The 24,666-nt window shown below is 33.3% G+C and overlaps 4 protein-coding genes across 7 annotated transcripts; all 4 read right to left on the reverse strand.

The window, feature by feature from the left end:
* Positions 1-3,047: 3,047 nt before the first annotated feature.
* LOC8265683 (7-hydroxymethyl chlorophyll a reductase, chloroplastic) lies at positions 3,048-8,555 on the reverse strand. Its single transcript, XM_002518144.4, has 19 exons — positions 8,419-8,555; positions 8,208-8,316; positions 8,014-8,098; positions 7,697-7,808; positions 6,967-7,051; positions 6,807-6,848; positions 6,604-6,682; positions 5,819-5,870; positions 5,654-5,716; positions 5,124-5,221; positions 4,748-4,783; positions 4,601-4,662; positions 4,369-4,396; positions 4,058-4,137; positions 3,865-3,934; positions 3,730-3,787; positions 3,561-3,625; positions 3,382-3,476; positions 3,048-3,303 (listed from the first exon to the last, which is right to left on the reverse strand). Exons 1-19 carry the CDS (start codon positions 8,483-8,485, stop codon positions 3,213-3,215), a joined length of 1,377 nt encoding a protein of 458 aa, XP_002518190.1. The 5' UTR covers positions 8,486-8,555; the 3' UTR covers positions 3,048-3,212.
* A 2,501-nt stretch (positions 8,556-11,056) lies between these two features.
* Positions 11,057-18,403, reverse strand: LOC8265682 (protein BLISTER). 4 transcript variants are annotated; one of them, XM_048379791.1, is made up of 14 exons: positions 17,695-18,396; positions 16,913-17,474; positions 16,629-16,769; positions 16,222-16,547; positions 15,337-15,456; positions 15,162-15,227; positions 14,630-14,743; positions 13,943-14,019; positions 13,775-13,842; positions 13,010-13,123; positions 12,234-12,391; positions 12,009-12,077; positions 11,654-11,809; positions 11,057-11,493 (listed from the first exon to the last, which is right to left on the reverse strand). In XM_048379791.1, exons 1-14 carry the CDS (start codon positions 17,758-17,760, stop codon positions 11,413-11,415), a joined length of 2,118 nt encoding a protein of 705 aa, XP_048235748.1. In that variant the 5' UTR covers positions 17,761-18,396; the 3' UTR covers positions 11,057-11,412. The 4 variants fall into 4 exon arrangements, with proteins under 4 accessions (XP_048235748.1, XP_048235746.1, XP_048235747.1 ...); XM_048379789.1 differs by having other exon boundaries at positions 16,222-16,769; XM_048379790.1 differs by having other exon boundaries at positions 14,630-14,740; positions 16,222-16,769; positions 17,695-18,394.
* Positions 18,404-19,544: 1,141 nt separating this feature from the next.
* LOC8265681 (glutathione transferase GST 23) lies at positions 19,545-20,505 on the reverse strand. The gene is made up of 2 exons (XM_002518142.4): positions 20,150-20,505; positions 19,545-20,050 (listed from the first exon to the last, which is right to left on the reverse strand). The coding sequence occupies exons 1-2, from the start codon at positions 20,456-20,458 to the stop codon at positions 19,697-19,699; spliced, it is 663 nt and encodes a 220-aa protein (XP_002518188.2). The 5' UTR covers positions 20,459-20,505; the 3' UTR covers positions 19,545-19,696.
* Positions 20,506-23,091: 2,586 nt separating this feature from the next.
* On the reverse strand, positions 23,092-24,133 carry LOC8265679 (glutathione transferase GST 23). The gene is made up of 2 exons (XM_002518140.4): positions 23,714-24,133; positions 23,092-23,612 (listed from the first exon to the last, which is right to left on the reverse strand). The coding sequence occupies exons 1-2, from the start codon at positions 24,020-24,022 to the stop codon at positions 23,259-23,261; spliced, it is 663 nt and encodes a 220-aa protein (XP_002518186.1). The 5' UTR covers positions 24,023-24,133; the 3' UTR covers positions 23,092-23,258.
* Positions 24,134-24,666: the final 533 nt, after the last annotated feature.

A 24,666-nucleotide genomic window follows, 5' to 3' on the forward strand; every position in this document is an offset into this window, starting at 1 on the left:
ACTCCTCTATTATATACACACATACTTCAACTTTCCAAACTGTTTAAAAGTAATATAACTTGAGACTTTAGCTCCACTTTTGTCATGAAACTAAATAACAAAAAGCTTTGATCTAGTGGTATTGATGTTATATTCAAAACTGTGATACTATATATAGTGCTTAAATTATCTCCAAAATTATGAAAATAAGAGTTAGAGTCTCAGTTAAGAGGCTGAAAATTAAGCCTAAGCCGGGTCTTGTGAGCTGGGAATCACTACAAGTTTGTCTGCAAACTTGATGGAAACTACGTCTATATGTTACGGTATGACTTCCATTCCATGCCTTTCAAACACATCTCACCACCACCACTACTATAACCATTATCTTTACACATACATAAATTTTTTTTATATACATAGAAACAGCTGCATCCACAGAATTAAGGATAGAAAAGCCTGTACCAAACAGCAAAGTTGCAAGTTTAGTCTCCAGCACTAACACTTATCCATATGCAGCCAGACTTTTGCTACTTCTTTATGCAAGTTTTTCCCTTTCTGCTCTATTTCAGCTACAAATATTGTCATAATATTAAAATGCCTAACTATTTTTTGAGAAGAAAAGAAATATGTTTTAAGTGAAAGTGAAGACAAGCCACATGAATACCATACTGTTGATTCACATGCACAAACCTAAACTTCATTCTTCTTTTTAAACTTTCATCACCACCACATACTCAGAAGCATATTTTATTTTTGTAATTTGTATTCTTTGAAATATATATTCAAGTTAATTACAATAGCAAATTCTATCTTTGCTTCTTCTGTTCTGTCAACTTGTTTTTAGCAAAAGGAGCAAAGATTTGACAGTTTGGAAATTGCATTACTTTCTTGAGTACAACATTAAAATTACAACTGTATTTCTGTCTAATTCGTCTAGAAATTTTTAGTGTTTTTATCAGAGTCTTGCAACCTCTTACTTAGACATCACAGTTACCAAGAAATGACAAAACACATGGGGGTGGCCTCCGCCTTACTTATATCTCTTCTTAGTTTCACATTTAAAGCCCATCCCTACTTGTTCTAAATCTTGTGAGATACATGTGTACGTATATATATATATATATATATATATATATATATATATATATATCTTCTCATTATTGTAAATTGGTACTGCTCAACAGTAATTCTGAGTCCAATCCTATGTAAAATGCGCAGGTTTTTATTATGACTCTTTAGGGTGTATGTGTTAAGAGAGACTCGGGTTCAAAGCCTATCCATTTACTAGTTTATTGGACTTGATCAGAACTTGTTTGGTAGTATGCTCTCATGCCATGAGCCAGGAGTACCTCTCACCTTTCCAGCCTTGAGGGAGCCAATTTGTTAGTTCAGAATTACAATGTATATACCATGAAAACATAGCTGACTGGAGTTTAGTTTCTCTATGCAGTATGCTTGTACTTGTACTCCTAACTTTTGACAAAAAAACATGACCGGATGCGGGCATCAAGTCATTTTCCTCTATAGTGTTCTTGCTTAATAAAATATAATTAGGCAACAGATGTAATCTGCACATTGACCTATGCCTTGGCTTGATTGTCGGGTCCAAGGACTTGCCTCTCTTGGGAAAGGAAAAAATACATGCAATGAAGGCGAACGTGCCTTATTACATATGCACAAAGAGAGATATCTATTGTATGGTTATACACGCCCAAAGAAAAAAAAAAAAGAAGACAAACTAACTCAATTAATCAATAAAATTAGCTAATTTGGAAAATGTAATGTCAAAAGGTTTTGGTTTCGGCCTAGCTCAATGATTTTGAAGGCATAACATATATATAACTCTATATTTTTAACTTGACCCAAGTCATCCTAAATGGTTCGAGCTCCAGAATTTGCTGGATAGTCAAAACAAGGGAAACTTTTTTGAGTCTTGTAGGTAGGAGTCTCTCTGTCTATTCATAGTTGCTTCGGACTGCCAAACTGGAAAAAGCTACTAAACTGTTGGAGTTGACTTCATGTAACTTGCTCCTTACTAACCATAGTAAGCTTTTGGTATTTTTAATTTCAGTGACCACACTAGCCAAGCTAGCTAGGGGAACAGATTTTCTTTTTTTGTTCTTTTAATCCACTTAGCTGGAAATAGGCGATTCCCAATCCTTAGTGGCACGAACCAGAGGAAATAGGTGATGCATAACTGGTCAGGAGCCTTTAAGAAGTTGAAGAATAAGCTAATCGGCAATCAAGAATAGTCTGGTACTCATCAACTAATACTAAGAAGATTCCTAGAATGGCAGGGCTGCAGAGGTATTAATACACTTGGTAGACAAAGTACTAAACCCTTCATTATATTTGTCTATACAATTATTATTATTATTATTATTGCAACAAATAATGAAGCATGACTGCAGTAGCCACTACGTACCCATAACATCTAAGAACATATTTAAAGCAAGAAAAAAATATAAGTGTTTTTCTTTAAATGATTAGATATTGTCTCAAGAAACTATCCAGGTGGGGAGACTCTATGCAGGAGCTAAGTGAAGATATTAGAGACAATTATGACCAGATCATGTGGTAAATTGAATGTCACGTCTGGTTGCTTAAAATATTTTCTGTGAGAATGCATGAGCATCTTCTTCCCTTATCTTTTTACATTAATCTTTTGAATCCGAACCACATCCTTCCAACATACAATGGCTAAATAGGCAGACAAAGAATCAATTGAAAGTGATTTTAGCACTGCAAATATGACAGATAAGTAGCATTCTGCACACCACCAATTAGCTCCATAAAACTGAAAGAATATGTCCAAACTGAAAGCATCCTGATTAGGAATCTCCTGATTTTCTTCCTCCTTTGTGTCCAAAAGAAGTAATTTGGAGTTACCCTCGATTTATTAGACAATTATAAAACAAGACAATTATGTTGTGGGGAACAATAGATATTCATCTTCAATTATATCAAAGTAAAATGATCAACATTCCGCAGGACATTAAAGTGAGATATTTGCTTCAGTTGTCGCACAACTGGATCAGACTTCTCAGCTGTCGACTAAACTAAATAAATATGAGAAGGAAGTGGGTATTTGATGGTGCAAGCTAATTTTTACAAAATTTTACATGGCTCTGATGGCCAAACATACATTCAACTGTCAGATCCAGAAACCGTAATTTCCAAACCACACTAGGCTACAAAGAACATTTTATCACATACATGGCAGAGTCTGGTAGTCACTTATTCTGTAGCATCTGATCGATTTGGCCATTCTGGTTGTACATTTCCACAATTTTCTTAGCATAAGAAGGTGTATGCCTCTCAGCTCTGCATATTTTACAAGTTTTAAATATTAAGAGTGATCTCAATGCACTATCAGCAGACCCGTGGTTCGCTTAACTATACCTTGCTTTTCCCCAAGCACGGTTTGTATACAAATAGTTCCTGATGGTATGGTAGTCTAGTGAATAGCGAGCAAATTCCAAACCTTTTGGGCCAATCTGATTCCAATGAGAAAAGTCATTATATAAATATTCATCTCAGTTGCACTACCACTAAATGTATCACCAAAGAAGACACCTTACCAAGTTTAGTATAAAAGCTAAAAAGTTCCCAACAAATTTGGGTGCAGATTGAGAAGGACCCTTCCCTGATGAAAAATGATACGATGATTTAGACGTGAGAACCCCAAGCTTAGTCTCAATGTGCATAAGAATATTTATACAAAATAATGACAAGAATGTCAATACATACCCAACTTAGCATTGTCATCTGCCTTTACAGTTTCCATAACAAATGGTCTCCTGTCACCCTGCAAGTATTTCTCATCTTCCTAAGTCATTCACAAGGTAGCTAAAGTAACCAGACAGGATTAGCAAAGGTTCTTACACTACTAATTGTTGGAGTAATCTCCAGAAGACCTCTCACCAAATCCAGCATTTCTCTCCCTCTGTCGTTCCTACAATTTGGACGTAGAAATATAGGTTGGAAGAATCAGTTGCTTGTAGGAAAACAATAACAAATGATTAAAAAAAAAAAAGTTAAGTTAGAAGCTGTCAGCATAGTTTTTATATTATCTTACCTGACTGTTACATATTGTGGATGCTGCGTCATGCTAACTCCAGCATATTTTGGAACACCCATATACCCAACCACCAGATCCTGGATATAGAAGTCAAGCATTAAGCAACACCCAGTCATATTAGCAAAAAAGACATAAAATTTTCTTCTACGCTCTTGCAAGTAATCTTTGTGGCAGAAAAGTTGCTCACATCCAAAATGCAAAACTAAATTGATGTAGCTGAAATATAAATTGCCGTACTATAACGTTAGGGGTTATGACAAAATCAGAGAAGATGGAATGTTCATTCAAGTAGGTTCACAGAAACTCACCGCTAAAGCATTTGTGTAGTCAAAACAGCTGCAGAGCAAAAACAAAACCTTCAGTAATTGAAATATCAAGTGCCGAACTAATTAGCTGGTTGTGAAGTTCCTTCAAGATAACATTGGCATCGTAAAAGTAAATTGTCCCATCAAATTGCGCATAATATCCTCCAGTAGCGAGAAAAAATATACTTTGATTATTCAGTGTAATGCATCTAATATACAGAGAACAAAGAATTACCTATAGCAAGATGGAGCAATAACATCAACTAAATCAGTGGCTGGTAGACAGAAATAAGGAACCTGCTTTAGTTAAGATCGGAAAAGAGATGAAGCAGCAAAATATTTTGAAAGTTAGATTAAGCTCAAGGTAGAGGGAAAGTGTTACCTCTTCAATGCGACCATCCAAGTGCTTCAAGTGGACCTACAAGGGTACAAAACAGTATCAATCTTGAGACAACAGAAAAACATTCAGAAGATTACCATACTTTCTGATATAACAAAGTCATCTTGCAAAAAACAACACTATGTATCTCCTCCCTCCACCGGCCATCTGTTCATTTTTCCTTTTATTAGCTAGGCAAAATGAAAGCAAAATATCTTCCTGAATACTAAGGAATATATTAAACCCACAATCAAAGAACACTTGTGTTTGTTCTCTGCTCTTCCAATGGCTAAGTAGGCCATAACATAAAGTTCAGTGATCACAGAACATATAGGTAGTAGAATACGGTGTCCAAGTCAAAGGATGAATCGGCAGAAACCTTGTAATCTTGCATAAACTCGTAATGAAGAACCGTTTCTGGTTCATCACTTGCAGCCTTTAGAAATTTATCAAGCCCTTCTCGAGTTCCATTATCCACTGTTGAAAATTAAGTGTTTGTTACAACCTAAATTTGTGGGAATATTGGTAAATAAATAAAAGTTAAATAGAGCTAAGCCATGCATTGTCCACCCAAAACCAGAAATGTAGAAGAAATTTAAATTGTTTTAACTTCATACTTATGTAGACCAAATTTGGATGCTTTAGCATTAAACTAGAAAGTTTCACCAATATCCGCATGCAGAACAGCACTTGGAGTGGCTCCTTTTCCTTATTCTAAGGTATGCTTTTCTTAGAGAATGGCCATATGCTGCATCTTCAACTATTAAACTTGCATCCGACATGATTTCATGGCCATCATATACAAGTCTATTTTACTCTTCAAAAGTAGATAACAGTGTTCCAGTCCAACCACTGGCATATTACAAATTTGGCGGATTCAAACAGAAGGAATTTAAAGCTTCAGATTACCACAATTGGTCCCCAATACATAAAGCTTCTCCAAGTTCAAATGGTGCTCCACAGATCTTAATGCTGCAGTTTAAGAAATCAATCTGCATTATAATAGTACAAGTCACAATAAAGGGGAAAATAAAACCAAAAAGTTATAATTTCCAGAGGACAATTTAGTTATACCCTGCACTTGGCAACCGACACCGCAGAAAAGAAGACGCTTCACACCAGAAGCCTGGTCAGAAGATGAAAATGGTCATTTGCCTCACTAAATTTTGAAGTAACACGAGATTTCATGACAGAAGAGAAAGATTACAATCAGACAATAATTATGAACAAGACGGCCTTCTGCATAGAGACTTAAATGTTGCAGCCAAAATCACCTTCGATATACAACATTAAATATTAAAAGTCATGGAGTGCAACACTTATTGGAATAAACGTGGTAATTTATTCATGGATCCAGATATACCCTTATTTTAGTTTCTTCTTTCCACTTATAAACATGTTCAGATCAGTCTAATGCATATGGCTAACCAAATCATCACTAATTTAACTTAGATGTTCCAGGTGATCCCTGATGGTATCAGCTCCAAAGGCACAAGAGGGAAAGTTCCAAGTTTGCAAAGAAGGGCAGTGTCCCATCAGAACCTTTTATGAAAGAGGACTGTATATTTATAACTGCGGCTGCAAAGGAACTCAATGTATAACATATAGATTGAGTTTTCTTATCCTTTAAAACATATGAAGTCCAAAGATAGAAAAGACAAACTAATAAAGGGTGACCAACTGGATTGGTTAGTTTGCACAGTTAGGGTATTCCTGTATGAGGGCCATGAATACAAAACTAAATCCCTTTCCCCAGGAATTGGGAGGAAAAGAAAAAGTTAAATACAGGTAACCCTGCAAGCAGAGAGAGAGAGTAAAATAAGAGCGTTGAGTGATTCCATAAGCATAGTGCAAAGCACCTCAACCAATGCAAGGGTATTTAAATTAGGAGATAATGTTGGCTTGACTCCTTTAGCAGCTAGAACTTCCTGAGGTGTCCTATTAAGAAACAAGAGAGAAAAATCTCCGGTAAAAATGAAAAGCCTATGTAAACAAGCAAATGAAAATATTAAATAAAAAGTAGAGAAGGCCATTCTCCAAAATAAAACATGTGATCCTAAACCTGGCTAACACAGGCCTTGGGGAGAGCCTGTCCTCTGGATCACTGCAGCAACAAACAGAAAAACAGACAAAAAGTTCATGAGCTACACAATCAACAGCAGCACTAAGAATTCTATACAATCAGCTTTGCTTATTCATGTAGTACAAATTTGCAATCCCACCTCTGTACACATATAACGGCATCAACCATGTCAGCTTTCAGCATTTCAATGGCAATGGTAGTCACAATTCCTGTCCATTGAGCTCCTGCAATACAAGATATGCGCAGAACATATAATTAACAGGGCATGTGTCTCAATTTCATGCTTTTCCCCATTTTGGTTAAATAAAAAGTAGTAGTATTATAAATAAATAAAAAACATTGCATTAATGATCCTTAGACTGCAGCAGTCATCATCTACTTTAGAAATTAAATTAGGAGTGGTGGTTAGTTTTCAGCAGAAGTCTATATAAAATACAAGCTCATGGCAAAAGGATATAACTTGCAAAATTTGGTTCGAACGGCATATTTAGTACAATAAAAAAAATGACTATTAAGGTTAAAGAACAAGCACATCTTAAATACTCAGGTGAGGTATATGCATTGAAGAATTTCCATCACCAAAATAATCTCGCTGGTAACCTTTATAAAAACCTACCAATTACTCTCCAAGTCTCGCCCAATCAAGATTCTTCGAATAAAATCAACATAGATTAATGATAATAAGCAATTACTTTGATATAGAAGATTCTTAATTGTTCCATTGAATTTCTAGAGTTACAATTGTCTAATTTGAACAAAATAAAGGGAAACATGAAGGCATAGTCATCATTTATGAACCAGTAAAGGCCAATAAAAGATTAAACATAGGAGAAACTTCAATTTAGCAGTATTTTAGTAGAAAGGCATACCTTCAACAGGCTTAGTTTTACGAGCATACAACAACTCTTCATGGACCCCTAAATACATCTCATCTGAAGAATCTATCTTTCTCCCTCTACCATGAACAACAGCCTCCAAACCCTGAATGAGACCATTATTTACAAACACTTACAAGCAACGACTTCTTAATTGCTCATACAATGCATTTGATAAAAAGGGTGATGCATGATAAGACTAAAACATATTCACAATCCACTTCATCAACAACATTCCTACGTAAGAATGGACTTCTCTCAAAAAAAAAAAAAAAAAAGAAGAGAGAGGGAACACAACATAAACAACTTACTTCAATTCTCGACATTCCGTCTCCAAGAAAGGCACAAGCATTCCTTACATGGGAAATGTAATAGGTATCACATAATCCACATCGACTGTACAAGAAAGAAATAGAAATTAACATAAACAGAAAGAAAATAAAGAATACATAAAACAAACACGAAAGAAACATGTGAAAGATTGAGTAAGAGAAAACTAGAAGACCTGCAATGATCCTTTGCAGGATATGTGCCGCCAGGTGGGATGGGTCTGGAGCGTTGCCTCCAGTCTTCTCTTAGCTTCACTGACTTGTTCGAGGAGTTGGAGTTGGTATCTGCTATAACAGAAAACACAGACACACATATGTAAATATATTAGCTCAAGCTAAACAAGAGACTAAATAGTTATATAGAGATAGATATGGCAACTGGCTTACCTTTAGAAGAAGAGTATGAAGAGGAAATGAAGGTGGGCAGTGAGAGCTTACAGATTACAGAACTCATTTCGCACAGCGCAGAGAGAGAGAGAAAGCTGTGCACCACATATATATATATATAAATATATGGATGTGGATTTTTGTGGCGCTAAACAAACTAAATACTATACGACGACGTATACATTTTTTTTCTATTTTTTCTTTAAATTAAGTATTAACGTGAATTAGAGAAGACATGATGAAAGGAAAGTGCAAATGAGATGCTTAATCAAAATTCTTTTCCTGTTTCTAATAGTTTCCTTTCTGTGATATTATTCTTTTAACAAATTTTATCTTTTCATAATATATATTATTAAAAAATTTAAAATTATTTCGATTCATTAATAAAACATAATTCAACAGACATTAAAATATCGTAAAACTATGAAATCTCATATTTGAATGTCAATCTCAAATTCGAATTTCAATCAAAACTAATTAATTAAAACCATAAAATTTCAAATACCAACCTCAATCAAAGCTAATTAATCAAAATAAAATATTTCAATTCAATTTAATTAAATTATTATTACAGGAAAATCACAAGAAAAGCAATCCTTTACAATTTACTGAAAGTAGAAGATTTTAAAGTTTCAGAAATATTTCTTCAAGAAGAAGGACAATTTTGTTTGAACTTGCACAATTGTAGCACGTTTTCTTAAATAGGTATTTGGCGGAGCCAAATAAATCCTTTTAATCTTTTTAAATTATTTTAATTTAAAATTTAGTATTTTTGGCTCATTTAGGCTCTTTTTAAAAAAAATAAAAATTAAATTAAATTGCACTCTCAGTTATAAACGCCTGAAAGAAAGAAAAAAAAAAAGAATAAAACTTTTTTTTTTAATTAATTATTAACATAAAATAAACAATTAAAAGTAAAACTAAATCTTTCTATCATCATCCCACCGGCAAATTTATTTTTCAAATTTTCAACAATCTCCACCCAACAACGGTAACACTAACAACAAGAAGATCATCACGACAACAACTCTTCTCGTTAAGAAAACAAAAAAAAAAACTGCCTTTATGACTAGTGCAAGTTATCAAAACATTTGAGACATTTTATCGAACATCTTGCTTGCATTATTAATGGCAGCGGCGGATGCATCCCTTCTCAAATCCGTCCGGTTTCATTTCAACCATCACAAAACCACAAACAACAACAATAAAAAAAATATAACTCAGCAAGAAGACGCGCTGGACCAAGGTCAACGACCCCTGTCGTCGCCTTATCCGTCATCATCGGCCACCCAATGATGCTTTAATCGTTGTCATTGTAGTCATCGTTGATATCACCAACACTGCCTCAAACGTTTGGCCCACTTTCGGAGATGCAACCGTCATCGCCCATTGTCGGAGATGCAACCGTCATCGCCCACTGTCGGAGATGCAAACGTCGTCGCCCACTCTAAAGGTGTTGAGTCATTTTACAACTTTTGGTTGCCTTTAAATTGGCCTTTACTTTCAGTTTTTATGAACTCTAAAATCTCCTTGAGACTCCAAAATTGCCCATGTCGTCGCCATAAACATCCCTTTCTACCTCATTGTTGCCAAAATCTTCTGATGAACTCTAAACTTTTTTATTTATTCTGGTGGTTTGAGTAGATTTTGTTTAGATAAAATTTGAGTTTAGATAAGATTTGGGGGGTAGGATATTTTGTTTGGTTAAGATTTTTGTTTTTATTTTCTTTTTAACCATTTCTATTAATAATTTCAAAATAAATTTTTTTATTAATAATATAAAGTAAGTGTAACGCTTTGTCAAAAGAAAAATTCAAATGCACCAAGTTTTGGATTAAAATAACTCAAAAAAATTAAAAGGATATATTTAACCCCGGTCGAAGAGTTCAAGGGCCTATTTAGACTTTATTCCAGCTTTATTGTTATATCCAGTCTACTTAAGGTACATTGTTATATCCAGCATAAGTTAGTTAAGCCTGATTTTTGCATGAATGGCACAGTACGCACTTCAATTTCTATTGATTATTAAAAATATTATTAAAAATATAATTTATCGTTAAATATATTTTATTTTATTATATTATATTTAATAAAATAAATTAATAAATATATTTTATAATAAAAATATTATAATTAATTTTTAAAAAATATATTTATTATTAAAAATATTTATAAAAATTATTTTAAAAATAAAAATTTAATTATATAATAATAATAATAATATAACGTTCAAATAAATAAGAAACAAAATAACCTATCAGTTAATAAAAAAATCCTAAAATAGCAGCTGATTTTTTACTTAATTTTAAATTTTTATCAAATACTTTAATATAATTATTTAATAAAAAACAGTTATCCAGAATCTAAAAGAAACCCATAAGTATACCTTATAAAAAGTAAATGTTATTAGCTCTAGAAAAGCTCTAGTCCCGAAAAGAGATTGTCAAAGTATAAATAGCCATCAAATCTATATGTCCACACAACAAGAAGTACAATGTTTGTTTTAAAGCAAGTTTTTGAAGAATGTCATGCCATAATTGCAAAATAAAAGGCCCCTGTATACTGTACTAATATGTGTAGGATCATAAACACCTTGGCTGAGTACGATCATAAACACCTTGGCGAGTACTATAGGCAATAAACTAACAACTGCACACTACAGTTTCTCATTTCTGTCTATAATTCAGTGCTTTCAATCCCTTCCATAGTATAAACACACGTCCCACTGAATTTGCTGTCTAAACATTATAGTAGTTACAGCAACAAGGGATTTTCTTATTGTCATCTGTCAAAAAAATGACAACTAAATTTGCTAAATCAATTGGAAGGCCTCTTAAAAACACTTGTCTTTTTTTTCTTTTCTTGTTTTACAAAAAAATATGGATGGTATAATTAACTCAAAATATACAAATTACAACCTCCTCCGCGTGGCCAAAACAAGGGTAGGAAACAAACGCAGTTTGAGCATTCGATGAGCAATCCTAATCCAACACATCAAAGAAGTTTACTGGTTCTTCGTCTTGATGGACCTCCAGGAAAGAGCTTCATTATCCACCCCAAAACCCTTTCCACCACCTATGCGAAGAACAAGTTCGTACACTAGTGAGTAGCCCACACATGGGTGTAAAAAAATCCTTTACAGTTTTCTTCTTCAAAAATTTTATTTCTAACCTGACACTAGGAAAACTACAAAACCAATCTTAATGACACATACGCTTGCTACTAGTTATCATACCTCATCACCCTCATCTGCATACGTAGTAGTCTCCTGCATGGCATGAGAATCAGGTAACCTTGCCTGGATATTCTCATTTGCCATACTTTGAGCCGTCAAAAGCTCTAATCTTTGAGTTTGAGCCTCAAGTTTACGTGACAGCTCGTTATTTAAATCCTACATTTGTTCAAAAGTAAAAGCCTCTGATGGTTAACACAAGCAAACAAGATGAACATACTCAAAAGAACACTGTTCCATCAAAAATAAATCAGAAACACACCACCCAACATTGGCATAGATATCAAATCAACCTCTTCATAACTAGTATAATCCACTAGATCACCAAGTGAAAAGTTAAATTCAGCTTAAGAATTACCTTCAATCTGGAACATTGAGATGACTCAGATGACAAAGCTTGCATCAGCTCTTCCTTCTCCAGTGCTAACTGTACCATAAAAGAGAAATTTCTTAATTTCACTATTTGAGGTGTAGTTCAACTGCTCCAGCACTTCTTCTTCTTCTTTTCTTTGGTGGAGGTGGGTGGGCTGGCAGGAGAGCAAATTAAAAATAAGGAAAAAGGATTTTGGAAGGGCTACCGAACCTCAGAAATTAATGTGTTGATATTCTCAATCAATCTCATCTGATCTGCAGGAATGTGAACAGTTGAGACTTCAAGATTTGACTGTCCATTTTCAGGATGAATGGGGATATCATTTCCGATAAGAGCTGTAGTATCAACTGTTTCCTCGTTGCAAGGGTCTGGAATGCCATCAGCAATTTGCATCAAGATGAGAAGCCAAGAATTCCAAAGAAAAGTAACCACGGACATGGTCATCAACAAACTATAAAGAAACTGCCCAGCAGTTACCATGGTCATAGAGATAACAATATAAACTAGATTGACTCAATAATGTAAATCCCTAATATCTACATGCAAGACTGAGATACCTCACCCATTTACCAATAGGTTATCATGGACAACCAATTGCACCCAGGATGTAGCATTTTAGGTCCAGGCATCCCAATCGGAAGCGTCTTCAATAATGAATATACTCAAATCTAGAACTACATACGGATCAAAACCATAGAACAGAATCTACTGATGACAACAACATCTTACTTCAGCAAGTCCATCTATTTCATAAGAATCAGATGCATGAAAGTTATTCCCAAGTCAACATGAAAACAATTATGTTAAACTTGAAGGAAAGTGAAATCAATAATTTTATAACCAAGAAGGGCGACCCAATCTTGCATTGATTCCAGAAAGTTCTTTAGACTGAACTTTGAACTTCTGGTCCACAAGTTAAAAGGTATGCAAGAGCCATAAAGAGAAAGGCATAGTTGCATCTAGAACATGTATTCATTTGTTTTTACCTAAATCTTCTGTAGATGTCGACATGTCCTTTTTATTGCCAGAATTCTGGCTAATATCAAGAGACTTTCCACTTGCTGAAGCTTTCCGTAACTTAGATTGCAACAATTTCTTCTCTGTATCATAAAATTGACAATTATTAAAACATAAAACAAGAGAAACCTGCGTGGTAACTATAAATCCCTTCATTCAATAGTTTCGACTAATTAACAAGCTGTCCTAAAGATATGTAACACTATCAAGGCATCATGGAACGATGCATATTCTATTTTTGAATAGTTATGCATTTGAACAATGAACAGGCCCAATTCAAATAGAGACAATCTATTTTTTAAAAATTACCCACCAATTAATGAGAATCAAAACAAATGTCTTTAAAGAACAAACTGGTGGTGTGAAAATAATAGATTAGTGGGTATAAAAAGAGATTTAAATGGAAATGAAGTGCTGATGACTGTTTATCATAAATACTCTATTTAATTGTAGTACATATTTAAATTTCTATAAAATTAGATGCCTAAGAAACGTAACAGACCCCCCTTTCCTGCATTCCTCACTTTCATAGTACACATTAAGAGAAAAAAGGGGTAGAATTATTGATTTCCATCATAAAAAATAAAGTAACATCTACCACTATCAATCTAATATATGCATATGTGCCCCACAAAGCGCGCACACCTGCGGCATACACATGCAATCCTCATCCCACTCTGGCACACACATCACATCCTATGAATGTTCTAAAGAAACGCAAGAGCATCATCTACCTTCTTTAAGAGCATCGATTGTTGATTGCAAGTCTTGACGCTCTCTCTCTAAGATCAATATCTTCTTTCTGCAAAACTCAGTACAGGTTGTAGCTGTCAGTCAAAGGTCATCAAATTTATTCAGCTGAAACTGCACTTTATTCAGTCAAACTAAAAGGAAACGCATACTTGTATGAGGCAATTTCAGCATGTGAATTCTCCAATTGCCTCTCCAGCTTTAGTTCGTTAGACCTTAATCTGAGTGCCTACATGAATCAGTTGCACCACTTAAGGCAAGGAGTAGTAGCCAATGCATATTTCAAAAAAATGGGATATATGATATATTTGTGTGCGCGCTAGTGTGTTTAATCTTTCTGGTCATGAGAACAACTCCAATGTGCATAATCACACACATCTGATCAAGTGAGGACCATTAATAGGTTCAGTCAATAAAACTATATCTAGGAGATAAGGTCTCATAATCTCAGCATGATTCGATTTCTTGAAAAACAGAACCAAATTACCAATGATGTTCACAATCAAACAACTATTGTCAAACAGTATTTTAGCATAGATCCTATAAAATAAAGTTGTGTCAAAACTGACACAAGTGTAAAAACATGACCTTCATACATATGCTGAGGTCAATAGCATACTCCAATTTCAGACTTACATAGGAGGAGAAAGAATAGTAATTACATTCTGAACAGGGTACGTTAACTCCTTGTAAATACTAAACAGGATCCACTGCCATTTTCAGCATTTGAGCTCAGATTCTAGAAAGTCCAAATTTTTAGGCAAAGAGCACGAACCAAACCGTTACCTCCAAAGACAATGAATACAAGTAGAAAAAAGCATAACAAAGAAATTGAATACCTTCTCTTCCAAGCCAATAACCTCAGAAGCCAATATCTTGGCTCGTTCATCAGAAGCATCACACTCAAGTTTAGCATTTCCATATTCCATTTTGACAGACTCAAGTTCCACCTGCTAACATCGATGAGCACAAAGCAATAGATGTGTAAGTTACTGCATACAAACAATTGCACATGCCGTATTTAAAATGGAGGAAATATTTAGAGCCATGCAAGCATTGAGAGTGAGGGGAAGAAAAGCAACATGGAGAATCACATAGCAATAGCATCCACAAATAATCATCCTAAGTTAAGTGAAGCACAAATGATATCGCAGAAAAGGCATTCCTCTATACAATTTCACAACCCAAGATAGTACAGAGAGTATCAAGAAGTTAGGTCATTCTTTGATCCACTACTCTCCAAGTCTTAATGTGATTCTGAAAAGTAAGTTCTCTAAATAGTAACATAGCAAGCAAGCATGTGTAGAGACCTTCATATAGATACAAGATAGAAGCACAAGGAACTGCAAGTACAAGAGATTTACTACTGACCAAATGAACCTTGATTTCCTCCTGCAATTTCTCCATATCAGATTTTAGTTGGTTGACAGCACTTCTCTGTTGAACAAATACACAAACAAGTAAATAAAAAAAAAACATAAAGGGCTCATAAATATATTGAAAGACAGCCTGCAAAAGCAGAAGATATCACATTTTAAAAGGCTACCTGCTGGTTATAATTATCTGTTAGTGATGAATTTTCAGCAGCAAGGGACTCTGCCAAAGCACGAGAAGATTCAAGAGCTCGTTGCAAAGAGAATTTCTCTTGTGTCAGGTCTTCAATATGCTATACATGGAACAACAGAAGCAAAGGTAAACAACTGACAGTAAAAGAGAATCCAAGACAACAATCATAAAAACAGCATCGACCAGACAAACAATCATAACAAAAAGACATGTGTGCAAACAAAATGTCATATGCTTAGTTTTATAAGACAAAAATATTTACTAAGAACAAATTCTTCAAATTTGCTTCGCAGTAGTTTCAAAAGCTTTCAACAGCATCTGTAGAGTCTAGATGGGTGAACATATTGTCAAGAGTGCTATATCAAAAGTACAATCAACCAACCTCCAAACCCACATACACCCCTGCCTTCAGAGGAAACAAGGAAACCAACATGATTTAGGCCAGACTGTCCAAGTCATCTTACACATTAAAATGCATGTTATCTTACCTTAAATAAAATGTGACAAAGGGTGGGAAAAAAAGCTCAAACCCCTAAAGATAATAAGAGTAAATACTCAAACACAATGTGTTGCCCCATCACGCCCTCAAATATTATGCTAGGTAAACAATATTTTCTGGCATATTCTACTCGGCTAAAATTTCAAATAATGCAACGTAGTACTGTTCATGAGTCCTTATACCACACCACACATTTACTATATATCAAACACCAAATATAAAAAGTAACTTAATAAGTAATGAAATTTGAATTTAAAAAGAAAAAAACAAACAGCGTTTTACTAGCAGCTTACTTTTTTTAGTAAAAAATTAAATACACAAATAAAGCAAGCACCATATAACAAAAGCTATATAAAGTAAAAGTACCTGTTCCAAAGCAGCAAAATCTTCATTGTGTTTAGATGAATAAAACTCATGCTTTCTCCCCCAACTATTCTCATCAATATTTGACATCTCAACACTGTTACTAGAGGCAGAAAATGTCATTGGATGATGTCCTAGAGTTTGAGCCTCCACTGATAGGTTTTGAAAAGTAGATGAGTCTAGTGCACCCATGCCATTTGATTTACCAGGCATAAATGACTCCTTCTGTAGTTCAGTAGGTTGGAAGGAAGTCCCTGAAGAAGCTCTAGTCACATTAAGCGAATCAAGGAAGGATGGACGAGATCTCCTAGAATTAGGTTCAGAGGTTCCTGAAAGTAATTGAGTATGATTCGAGGAGCTCTTCGAATCTGAATCGTAACCAATGGTATCAGATGTTTGCATGGATTTACCATATGCACTAGGAAAACCACCAAGTGAGATACTAAAATTAGCTTCCCCAAAATCATTTCTCAAGGAACCATTGAAATGCTTGTCTTGCTCAACTTCAAGACTAAAGCCTCTCAAGTTGTTATTATGTTGAATAAAGTCCACTACAAAGCAACAAAACAAAAAATGGAGATGCTTAAATTCCTTCACTAAATTTCGACTATCATAGAAAGTCCATAACCATGCATATAGAAAGGTAGATATGGAAGAGAATACGATTACAATTCAAAGTAGGAGAAGAGCATACCATCAGTGACCAATGTGCTGGCATTACTACTAATCTTAGTTTGCAGTGGAGAGGGTGCAGTAAATGCATAATCCTTTAAAGACGTATTGTATTCCATTGACTGGAATGGAATAGACTGACTAAAACTCTCTTGTGATGGTGGTGGAATAGAAGAATGGCGTGATGATAAGATCACATATGGCACTACACCATCTTGGCTTCCACTATATGTATCGGTGTCATTATTCATTTGATCAGTCTCTATATCATATTTAGCATCTGCTGCAACTGAAGCATTAGGTCTTGTAAAATCATGACTATTCACATGTATATCTGCCAAAGGTGCCTTGTAATGACTCATTGATGGAGGAATAGCATCTGCATCTTTTAAAGTAGTACCGCTGACAGTTACCTCAATTGGTCCATCAGATGTACCAGCTCCATCTGAATCTGTAAGCCGTACAATTTCACTCTCTAAAGCTTGTTTCTCATTTACACTAACAACAGAAGAAGCAAGAGGCTGGCTAGTGGCTGCAGCTTTTCTGGCTCGGTCTGCTGCCTTTTTCTTTCGGAACTCCTCCAGCTACAACAATAAAAAAACCACATAATGTATACATCACTAGAACTGAAATTATATGCAGATCATATAACTAACCCACTCTAACAGCAACAGCGAACAAAGCATTACAATTATGTCAATTCACACATTTGATTCGAGTAATTGAAAATACATTATAACAATATCACAACTGCACATAAGAAAAGAAAAAGAAATCGGTCAAACAATCAGGCATAAAAAATACCCGTCGTTTTCCGGCTTCGAGATGTTCCTGTTTCCGTGAGCTCGGCAACACCTGAGCCGACGCCATTTAACCCCCTCCAAAATCCAATTAAATCATCCACCAATAAGAAATTAACTAATAATCACCAATTACCATCAATGCCCGCGAGAGATAGGAAAATTTAAAATGTTGGAAATTGAACTCAGATCGCGCAAAATAGGCAATGTTCTATAAATTGAAAATGTTTATAATGGTAAGATAAAATCGTAATCGATAAAAAAAATAAAAAAAATCTTAGGGTATTAAGAAACCCTACCCCTAAGATTTTTATCAAAATTATTTATTATTGGGGAAAGTAGAGAAACGCTGAGATCGGAGGGGACAAGGAAGGAGGAGGAGGAGGAAGGTGTTGGCGTTGTGTTAGTTTGCGTAGGCAAACTGAGGTTGTCTCTCTCTCTCCCCTTGCAGATCTCTCCGCTTTTCTCTCTCTATTTATTTTCAGTTTTTTTCTTTTTTTTTTCGGAGAAGGAAAATCTTTTGAAATTTATACATAAAAGGAGGTTTACGTTATTTTGAGTTTAAATTTGGTGAGGGAGAGCGAGATCGTATCATCACCTTCTGGTGCGTTTTATAATTGACGCGTCGGCTGGTGCATCTACTGAACTGAAGAAAGCTTTTTTACCATTTTTATGCAGTTGTTGCAGTGTCAAATTTACAACCGAAGAAAGCCTATTTTTACCAAAGAAAAATACTACGGAGGAAAATGTGTTATCCAAAATCAAATGATTATTAAAACAAAAAAAAAATAGTCAGATCCAAAGGAAATGGACTAGTTAGAAGGATCTAATTGAACTCTTTTCCAAATGTTAAGGACCTATATTAAAATTTGAATTAAAGTTTAACAGCTTATATATATTTTTACCAACTTGGTCGGTATACATTATGTGGATTTTGGCGGGTACAAAAATTGGCGTTCAATTAAGAAGAAAAATATTCCAACGGGAATGGACTAATTCTAACCCTGTAATTTCCCTTTTTTGTTTTCTCCACTTAAATTTATTTGATAAAAATGACATTATTTTTTTTATGGAATAATATTTAAGAATTTAAATTTTGATTATTAAGTCACTATAACATTTATTGATTTAATTAATAAACACTTAAATTATATTTTATAATTTTTAAATATTTTTAATTTTTAAATTAATGTAACAGATACTTAAATTTTAATTTTCAATTTAACCTCACTGGCATTTAAATTCTATTATTTGATAAATTTAAATATTTATAAAAGCAATACATACGAATGCATTAAAAAAAATTAAATAAATATATTATAAAAGAATAAATTTAAATATGTATTAAATTATATTAAAAATTAAAATGTTAGAATCACAAAACTAACAAAATTTAAATGTTTTTGATGCAAATCTTTTGCTTATGGGCAATGATTTTGGTGCACTATGAAAACATGACCGTTTGTGGTTAATGATTGAAGTATTATTGGGAACATGAATTTACTGTAAAATCTCTTGCTCATGCACAATTACTCTTTTCAATTTACTATATCTCTATTTTCAATATGTTTAGCCAAAAGTTATATGCACAGGAAGTGCAAATGGTAATGGATGATGAGTGATGCACAAATCACAATTCCAGTTGTTGAAGCAAATGGTTGGACAGTTAAACTACTGACTATATTATGGAATTTGTAAATTCATTTTATATTTATTATGGGTGCATTTTCACTCGTTAACATTGTCTCTCTGTCCTTGAAGCTGCTTAGAACAGTATCCTTTTTGGTTAAAACCTTTTATAACTTTCATTAGCATAGCGATATCCCAAAGGTTAGACCAAGGTGATTAGTAAAATAACACAGTAAAACCCATATCTGTTATTTGATTTTAATTATCATTACTACATCCATAACTACGGAAGAACAAAAAGATCAAGCCCGTTACCCCTATGCTAGACATGGATAATGGAAAAGAGGCCTTGGCAGTAGTGCTAGTAATTGTCACAATCAATTTTTGGCGAGTTTCTTCCTCACACTTGCCATGTGGGCCAGCATCTTGTCATAATCCGGTAGATTGTCTTTGACCTCAGGAACTTCCTTGAAATTCTTAGCCCAAGCATATAATTTTGGCAACTTGCTCTGTTCCAGCACTTTCAGACCTACTAAATCTTCCATTGCCTGAAACCAATGAGTGAATAATCCATAGGTAAGGTCTACAAGACTTACTGTATCACCACCAAAAAACTTCTTATCCCCAAGGGCTTTCTCTTCCAAGACTTTCAGCACCTCAAATGCTTCTTTTGCTGCCTTTTCTTGCTCTTCTTTGGTAGTAGCTCCAAAAAATGCATGAAGTGTTGGACTCTACATAACATTTGCAATGATTAGTTTGAAAAACTTGCATATTTTCATTTTATAGTTGCAACAGTGCATCTACAGACAAAATCCATGCGATCAAATTACCTTATTATCACAATACTGCATCCAAAACCGAGCCATAGCTCTCTCATACGCATCTTTTGGCAGCAACGGCTTCTCCGGCCATGTCTCTTCAATGTATTCAAGAATGAAAAGGGACTCAGCAACCGGCTTGCCGCCATGAACAAGTACAGGGATCTTCTTGTAAACTGGGTTATATCTCAGCAGCTCTTCACTCTTATTTTGAAGGTCTTCTTCAATATAATCATACTCCACCCTTTTTAATTTCAGAGCCCATATTGCTCTGCAACTGAATGGGCTAGACCAGAATCCATGTAGCTTTACTTCTGCCATTGATTGTTGTTATGAGATAAAGAATTTAAGGTGCAAGTTCTAGTGGCAGCCTCAAGCCAATTTATAGCGAGTGTTGAAGTCTTCTTGCTTGTCAAAAAGTTGCAAATTTTGAATTTTAGATTCAATTATTAAGATGTTGACTGTTGACTTGCTGGACAAATCTTTTATTTAAAATCTTTTCTCTCGAGAATACTAATAGGTGACTTTTAGGGTGCTAATAACTCCAAATATTCTTAGTCTCAAAATATTAAAGGATAATTTTATAAAAATATTATATGTAATATTTAATATATAAAAATTGAGATAAAAATAAACGAGATATTTAGTTTTTTTTTTTTTTTGTTATTGTCATAAGAATGACATAAAATTGTAAACTATATTTAGCTATCTTAAATTCTTTCGTAGAGAGAAAGAATTGTCAAATTATTATAAAAGTAATAAGTTTCAAATTTTAAAAGCATTACTCTCCCTTGTTTTCAGTTACAATATTGAATTTATACATAAGGCCTGGCACATGACCTCCTTCTCTGAGGGAAACTTCCTCTTATTCGATCTTATTGGCTTAGCCTGAAGAGTTAGCTGATGCTGATCCAGTAGTGTCAATTAGGTGATTCTCAACAGCAGAGATTATCGGACATGAAGATAGGATGAAGATGGTTAGATGAAGCTGTCTTTAAATATATATATATATATTATTTGACACATAAATTTTTTATTTTGATATATATATATTTACTTTTGACACATGAATTAAACTAATATATATACAAATATATTAATTGTTAAACTATTTTTCTAATTAAAAAATAATATTTTAATTATATATTTAATATTATATTAACTAATCACTTAGTTTCTCAATTAGATAATAATTTTAATTCTAAGTTAATATTTTAGTTTATATTATAAGTTAGTTTTCTAATTATACAATAATTTCTTCTAATTATAAGATAATATTTTAATTTATATTTTAAATTATTTTAATTAATAAGTTAGTTTTCTAATTATACAATAATTCCTAATTCTAAATAATAGTAATAATAATAATATTTTATATTACTTTTATATACAATGAAAAAATCAACTAATAAAATAATTTTTATATTAATAAAAATTTAAATTTTTTAAACTAGGGCGTAAAAGTATTTTAATTAATATTATTTTCTAAAATATGATAGATAATTATAAATATTAAAATTATTATTAAATTTTATCTACATTATTATTTATAATTAAAATAATAATAACAACCTTGAAATAGAAACTTTATAATAATGGCTTTTCACATCAATATTTTGAATATAATTTATCAAATTTAAAAAGAAATTAAATATAATAATCAAAACCCAATGGAACTTGAATGTATTATACTAATAAGCATAGATGAAATGAAGAGATATAAAGTTAGATCAGATGAGCTTGCGTACTAGAATTGAGTTACCTTACCTTCCACAAAATTGACCCAAAATCAGGCTACAGCTCTCTCGTAAGGATCGATAGGCAGCAATCAATTCTCCAGCCATATTTTGTCAAGTTACTCGATGATCACCATGGACGCACAAATTGGCTTGCCGCCATGCAAGGTACTGGAATCTTTCTATGTACTAATTCCAAAGAAAATAGACTAATTCAATTTGATAAAAATGAGATAATTTTGTTTTGAGGTACAATGGGTAACATGTTCTTGATGCAAATCTTTTGCTTATGCGCAATTACTCTTTCAATTTGCTATATCTCTATGTTCAATATGCTTAGCCAAAAGTTCTATGCACAGAAAGTACAAATGGCAATGGATGGTGAGTGATGCACTATTTAATTTATTCATTTATTTTGGGTGCATGAACTTGTACATTTTCACTCCTTAACATTCTCTCTTAATTCTATCCATAACAAAAAATAGGAAGCTGCTTTTCCTTTTTTGGTCGACTTTTACTTTATCATATCGGTTTAATTTAATTTTTTATATTAATTTATGGACTTTTTAATCCAAATCTTTCTATATTTGATTCAAATTAACCGTATTGAGAAATTGAAAATAAAAAATTACAATATAATTTAAAAATAATTTTATAATTTTTTATACAATTAATATAACTAAACAACAAATAGCTATTACAATTGTTCTCGTTGAAACCGCTCTTACCTGCATTCCCCTTGGCACCACTGTCATTATACCTGTCTTTTTCACTGTCATTATTAAGAAAAAATAATAAGAACACAATAACAATATTTATTCTTTTATTGTGTTTTGTTTAAATATCAATATATAATATATTTAATTTAAATAATTTAGAGTTAAAATGTTTAAAAATTTAGAAAAAAATTAAATTAAACTCAAACAATAAAATTAGTGATCAAACTGGACTTTATTTTTTTATATACATATATCTAGAGCGTCCCGGATAGACCCGTACGGATAGCAAAACACCCTTTCAAAAGTTTTAAAACGCAGCTCCACACTCAAAGTTTAATCTCAAGACTTACAAGAAACCATTATCGTCTCCTCCATGCGTTTTCAAACCTTTCGTTAGCATTGCTTTTCTTGGATTTTGATGTTCCAATTCTTTCACCTAATGCCCGGAGTCTTTAAAGTCCTGGTTTGATAGATAAACTAAAACATAACGATATTGAAATAAGACAGCAAACCCATATCCGTTATTTGATTTCAATCATCATTATTACATCCATGACAAGGAAAAAGAAAAGAGAAAGAAAAAAAAAAAAAAAGATCAAGCCCTTTACCCTATAGCAGACATGGATAAACATATATTGAGAGCAGTACTGCTAGTAATTGTGAAAGTCAATTTTTGGCAAATTTCTTCTTCATATTGGTCATGTAGGCCAACATCTTGTCATAATCTGGTAGATTGTCTTTGACCTCAGGAACTTCCTTGAAATTCTTAGCCCAGGCATATAATTTTGGCAACTTGCTCTGTTCCAGCACTTTCAGACCTACTAATTCTTCCATTGCCTGAAACCAGTGACTGAAGAATCCGTAGGTAAGGTCTACAAGACTTACTGTATCACCACCAAAAAACTTCTTATCCCCAAGGGCTTTCTCTTCCAAGACTTTCAGCACCTCAAATACTTCTTTTGCTGCCTGTTCTTGCTCTTCTTTGGTAGTAGCTAGAAAGAATGCATGAAATGTTGGACTCTACATAACATTTGTAATGATTAGTTTGAAAAACTTGCATATTTTCATTTTATATTTGCAACAGTGAATCTACAGACAAAAAAACACGCAACCAAAGTTACCTTATCAACACTATACTGCATCCAGAACCGAGCCATAGCTCTCTCATATGCATCTTTTGGCAGCAACGGGTTCTTCGGCCATGTCTCTTCAATGTATTCAAAGATAACAAGGGACTCAGCAACCGGCTTGCCGCCGTGAACAAGTACAGGGATCTTCTTGTAGACTGGGTTATATTTCAGCAGCTCTTCACTCTTATTTTGAAGGTCTTCTTCAACATATTCATACTCCACCCCTTTTAATTTCAGAGCCCATATTGTCCTGCAACTGAATGGACTAGACCAGAATCCATGTAGCTTTACTTCTGCCATTGATTGTTGTTATGAGATCAAGAGTTTAAGGTGCAAGTTCTAGTGGTAGCCTCAGGTCAATTTATGGCGATTTTGGAAGTCTTCTTGCTTGGGAAAGAAGTTGCAGTTTGAATTTTAGATTCAAGAAACTAGTTCTTATTAAGTTGTTGACTGTTGACTTGCTGCATAAATCTTTTTGCTTGAGAATATTAAATAGGTGACTTTTAGAGTACTCCAAATGCCCAATTTTGATAATCTTTTCTTTTATTATTACCATTGCCATGAGAATGACATGAAAGATGTAAACTGTAGTTAGATGTCATGAATGTTTATATGTATAAAAGCAATAAGTTAGCATTAATATTTAATAACTCTCCCTTATTTTCAGTTACAATCTTGCTGATTTTAATTTAAAAAAAATAATATCTTAATTTATATTTTAAATTATTTTAACTAATTAGTTAGTTTTTTAATTACTATAATTATTAATCCCAAAAATAACATTATTGTTGATATTAATTGTATATATATAATTTAAAAATTAATTGATAAACTAACTTTTATATTGATATATTAATAAAATCTTAAGAAAGTTTAAAAATTTTAAGAAAATACACTTAAAAGAATTTTGAATTAATATTATTTTTAAAATATAAATAATAATT

This window comes from Ricinus communis, chromosome 9 (assembly GCF_019578655.1).
Source record: "Ricinus communis isolate WT05 ecotype wild-type chromosome 9, ASM1957865v1, whole genome shotgun sequence".
Classification (NCBI taxonomy): Eukaryota; Viridiplantae; Streptophyta; class Magnoliopsida; order Malpighiales; family Euphorbiaceae; genus Ricinus; species Ricinus communis.

Coding starts and splice junctions, on each gene's coding strand:
- LOC8265683 (XM_002518144.4), bottom strand. CDS start 8,485: ATGAGTTCTGTAATCTGTAAGCTCTCACTGCCCACCTTCATTTCCTCT. Junction 4,663..4,747: donor TGGATGGTCGCATTGAAGAG/GTAACACTTTCC, acceptor TAACTAAAGCAG/GTTCCTTATTTCTGTCTACC. Junction 4,138..4,368: donor ACTACACAAATGCTTTAGCG/GTGAGTTTCTGT, acceptor TTCTATATCCAG/GATCTGGTGGTTGGGTATAT.
- LOC8265681 (XM_002518142.4), bottom strand. CDS start 20,458: ATGGCAGAAGTAAAGCTACATGGATTCTGGTCTAGCCCATTCAGTTGC. Junction 20,051..20,149: donor TGCAGTATTGTGATAATAAG/GTAATTTGATCG, acceptor AATGTTATGTAG/AGTCCAACACTTCATGCATT.
- LOC8265679 (XM_002518140.4), bottom strand. CDS start 24,022: ATGGCAGAAGTAAAGCTACATGGATTCTGGTCTAGTCCATTCAGTTGC. Junction 23,613..23,713: donor TGCAGTATAGTGTTGATAAG/GTAACTTTGGTT, acceptor AATGTTATGTAG/AGTCCAACATTTCATGCATT.
- LOC8265682 (XM_048379789.1), bottom strand. CDS start 17,760: ATGGCGTCGGCTCAGGTGTTGCCGAGCTCACGGAAACAGGAACATCTC. Junction 14,744..15,161: donor AGGAAATCAAGGTTCATTTG/GTCAGTAGTAAA, acceptor CATCGATGTTAG/CAGGTGGAACTTGAGTCTGT. Junction 11,494..11,653: donor ATGCAGATGAGGGTGATGAG/GTATGATAACTA, acceptor TTCTTCGCATAG/GTGGTGGAAAGGGTTTTGGG.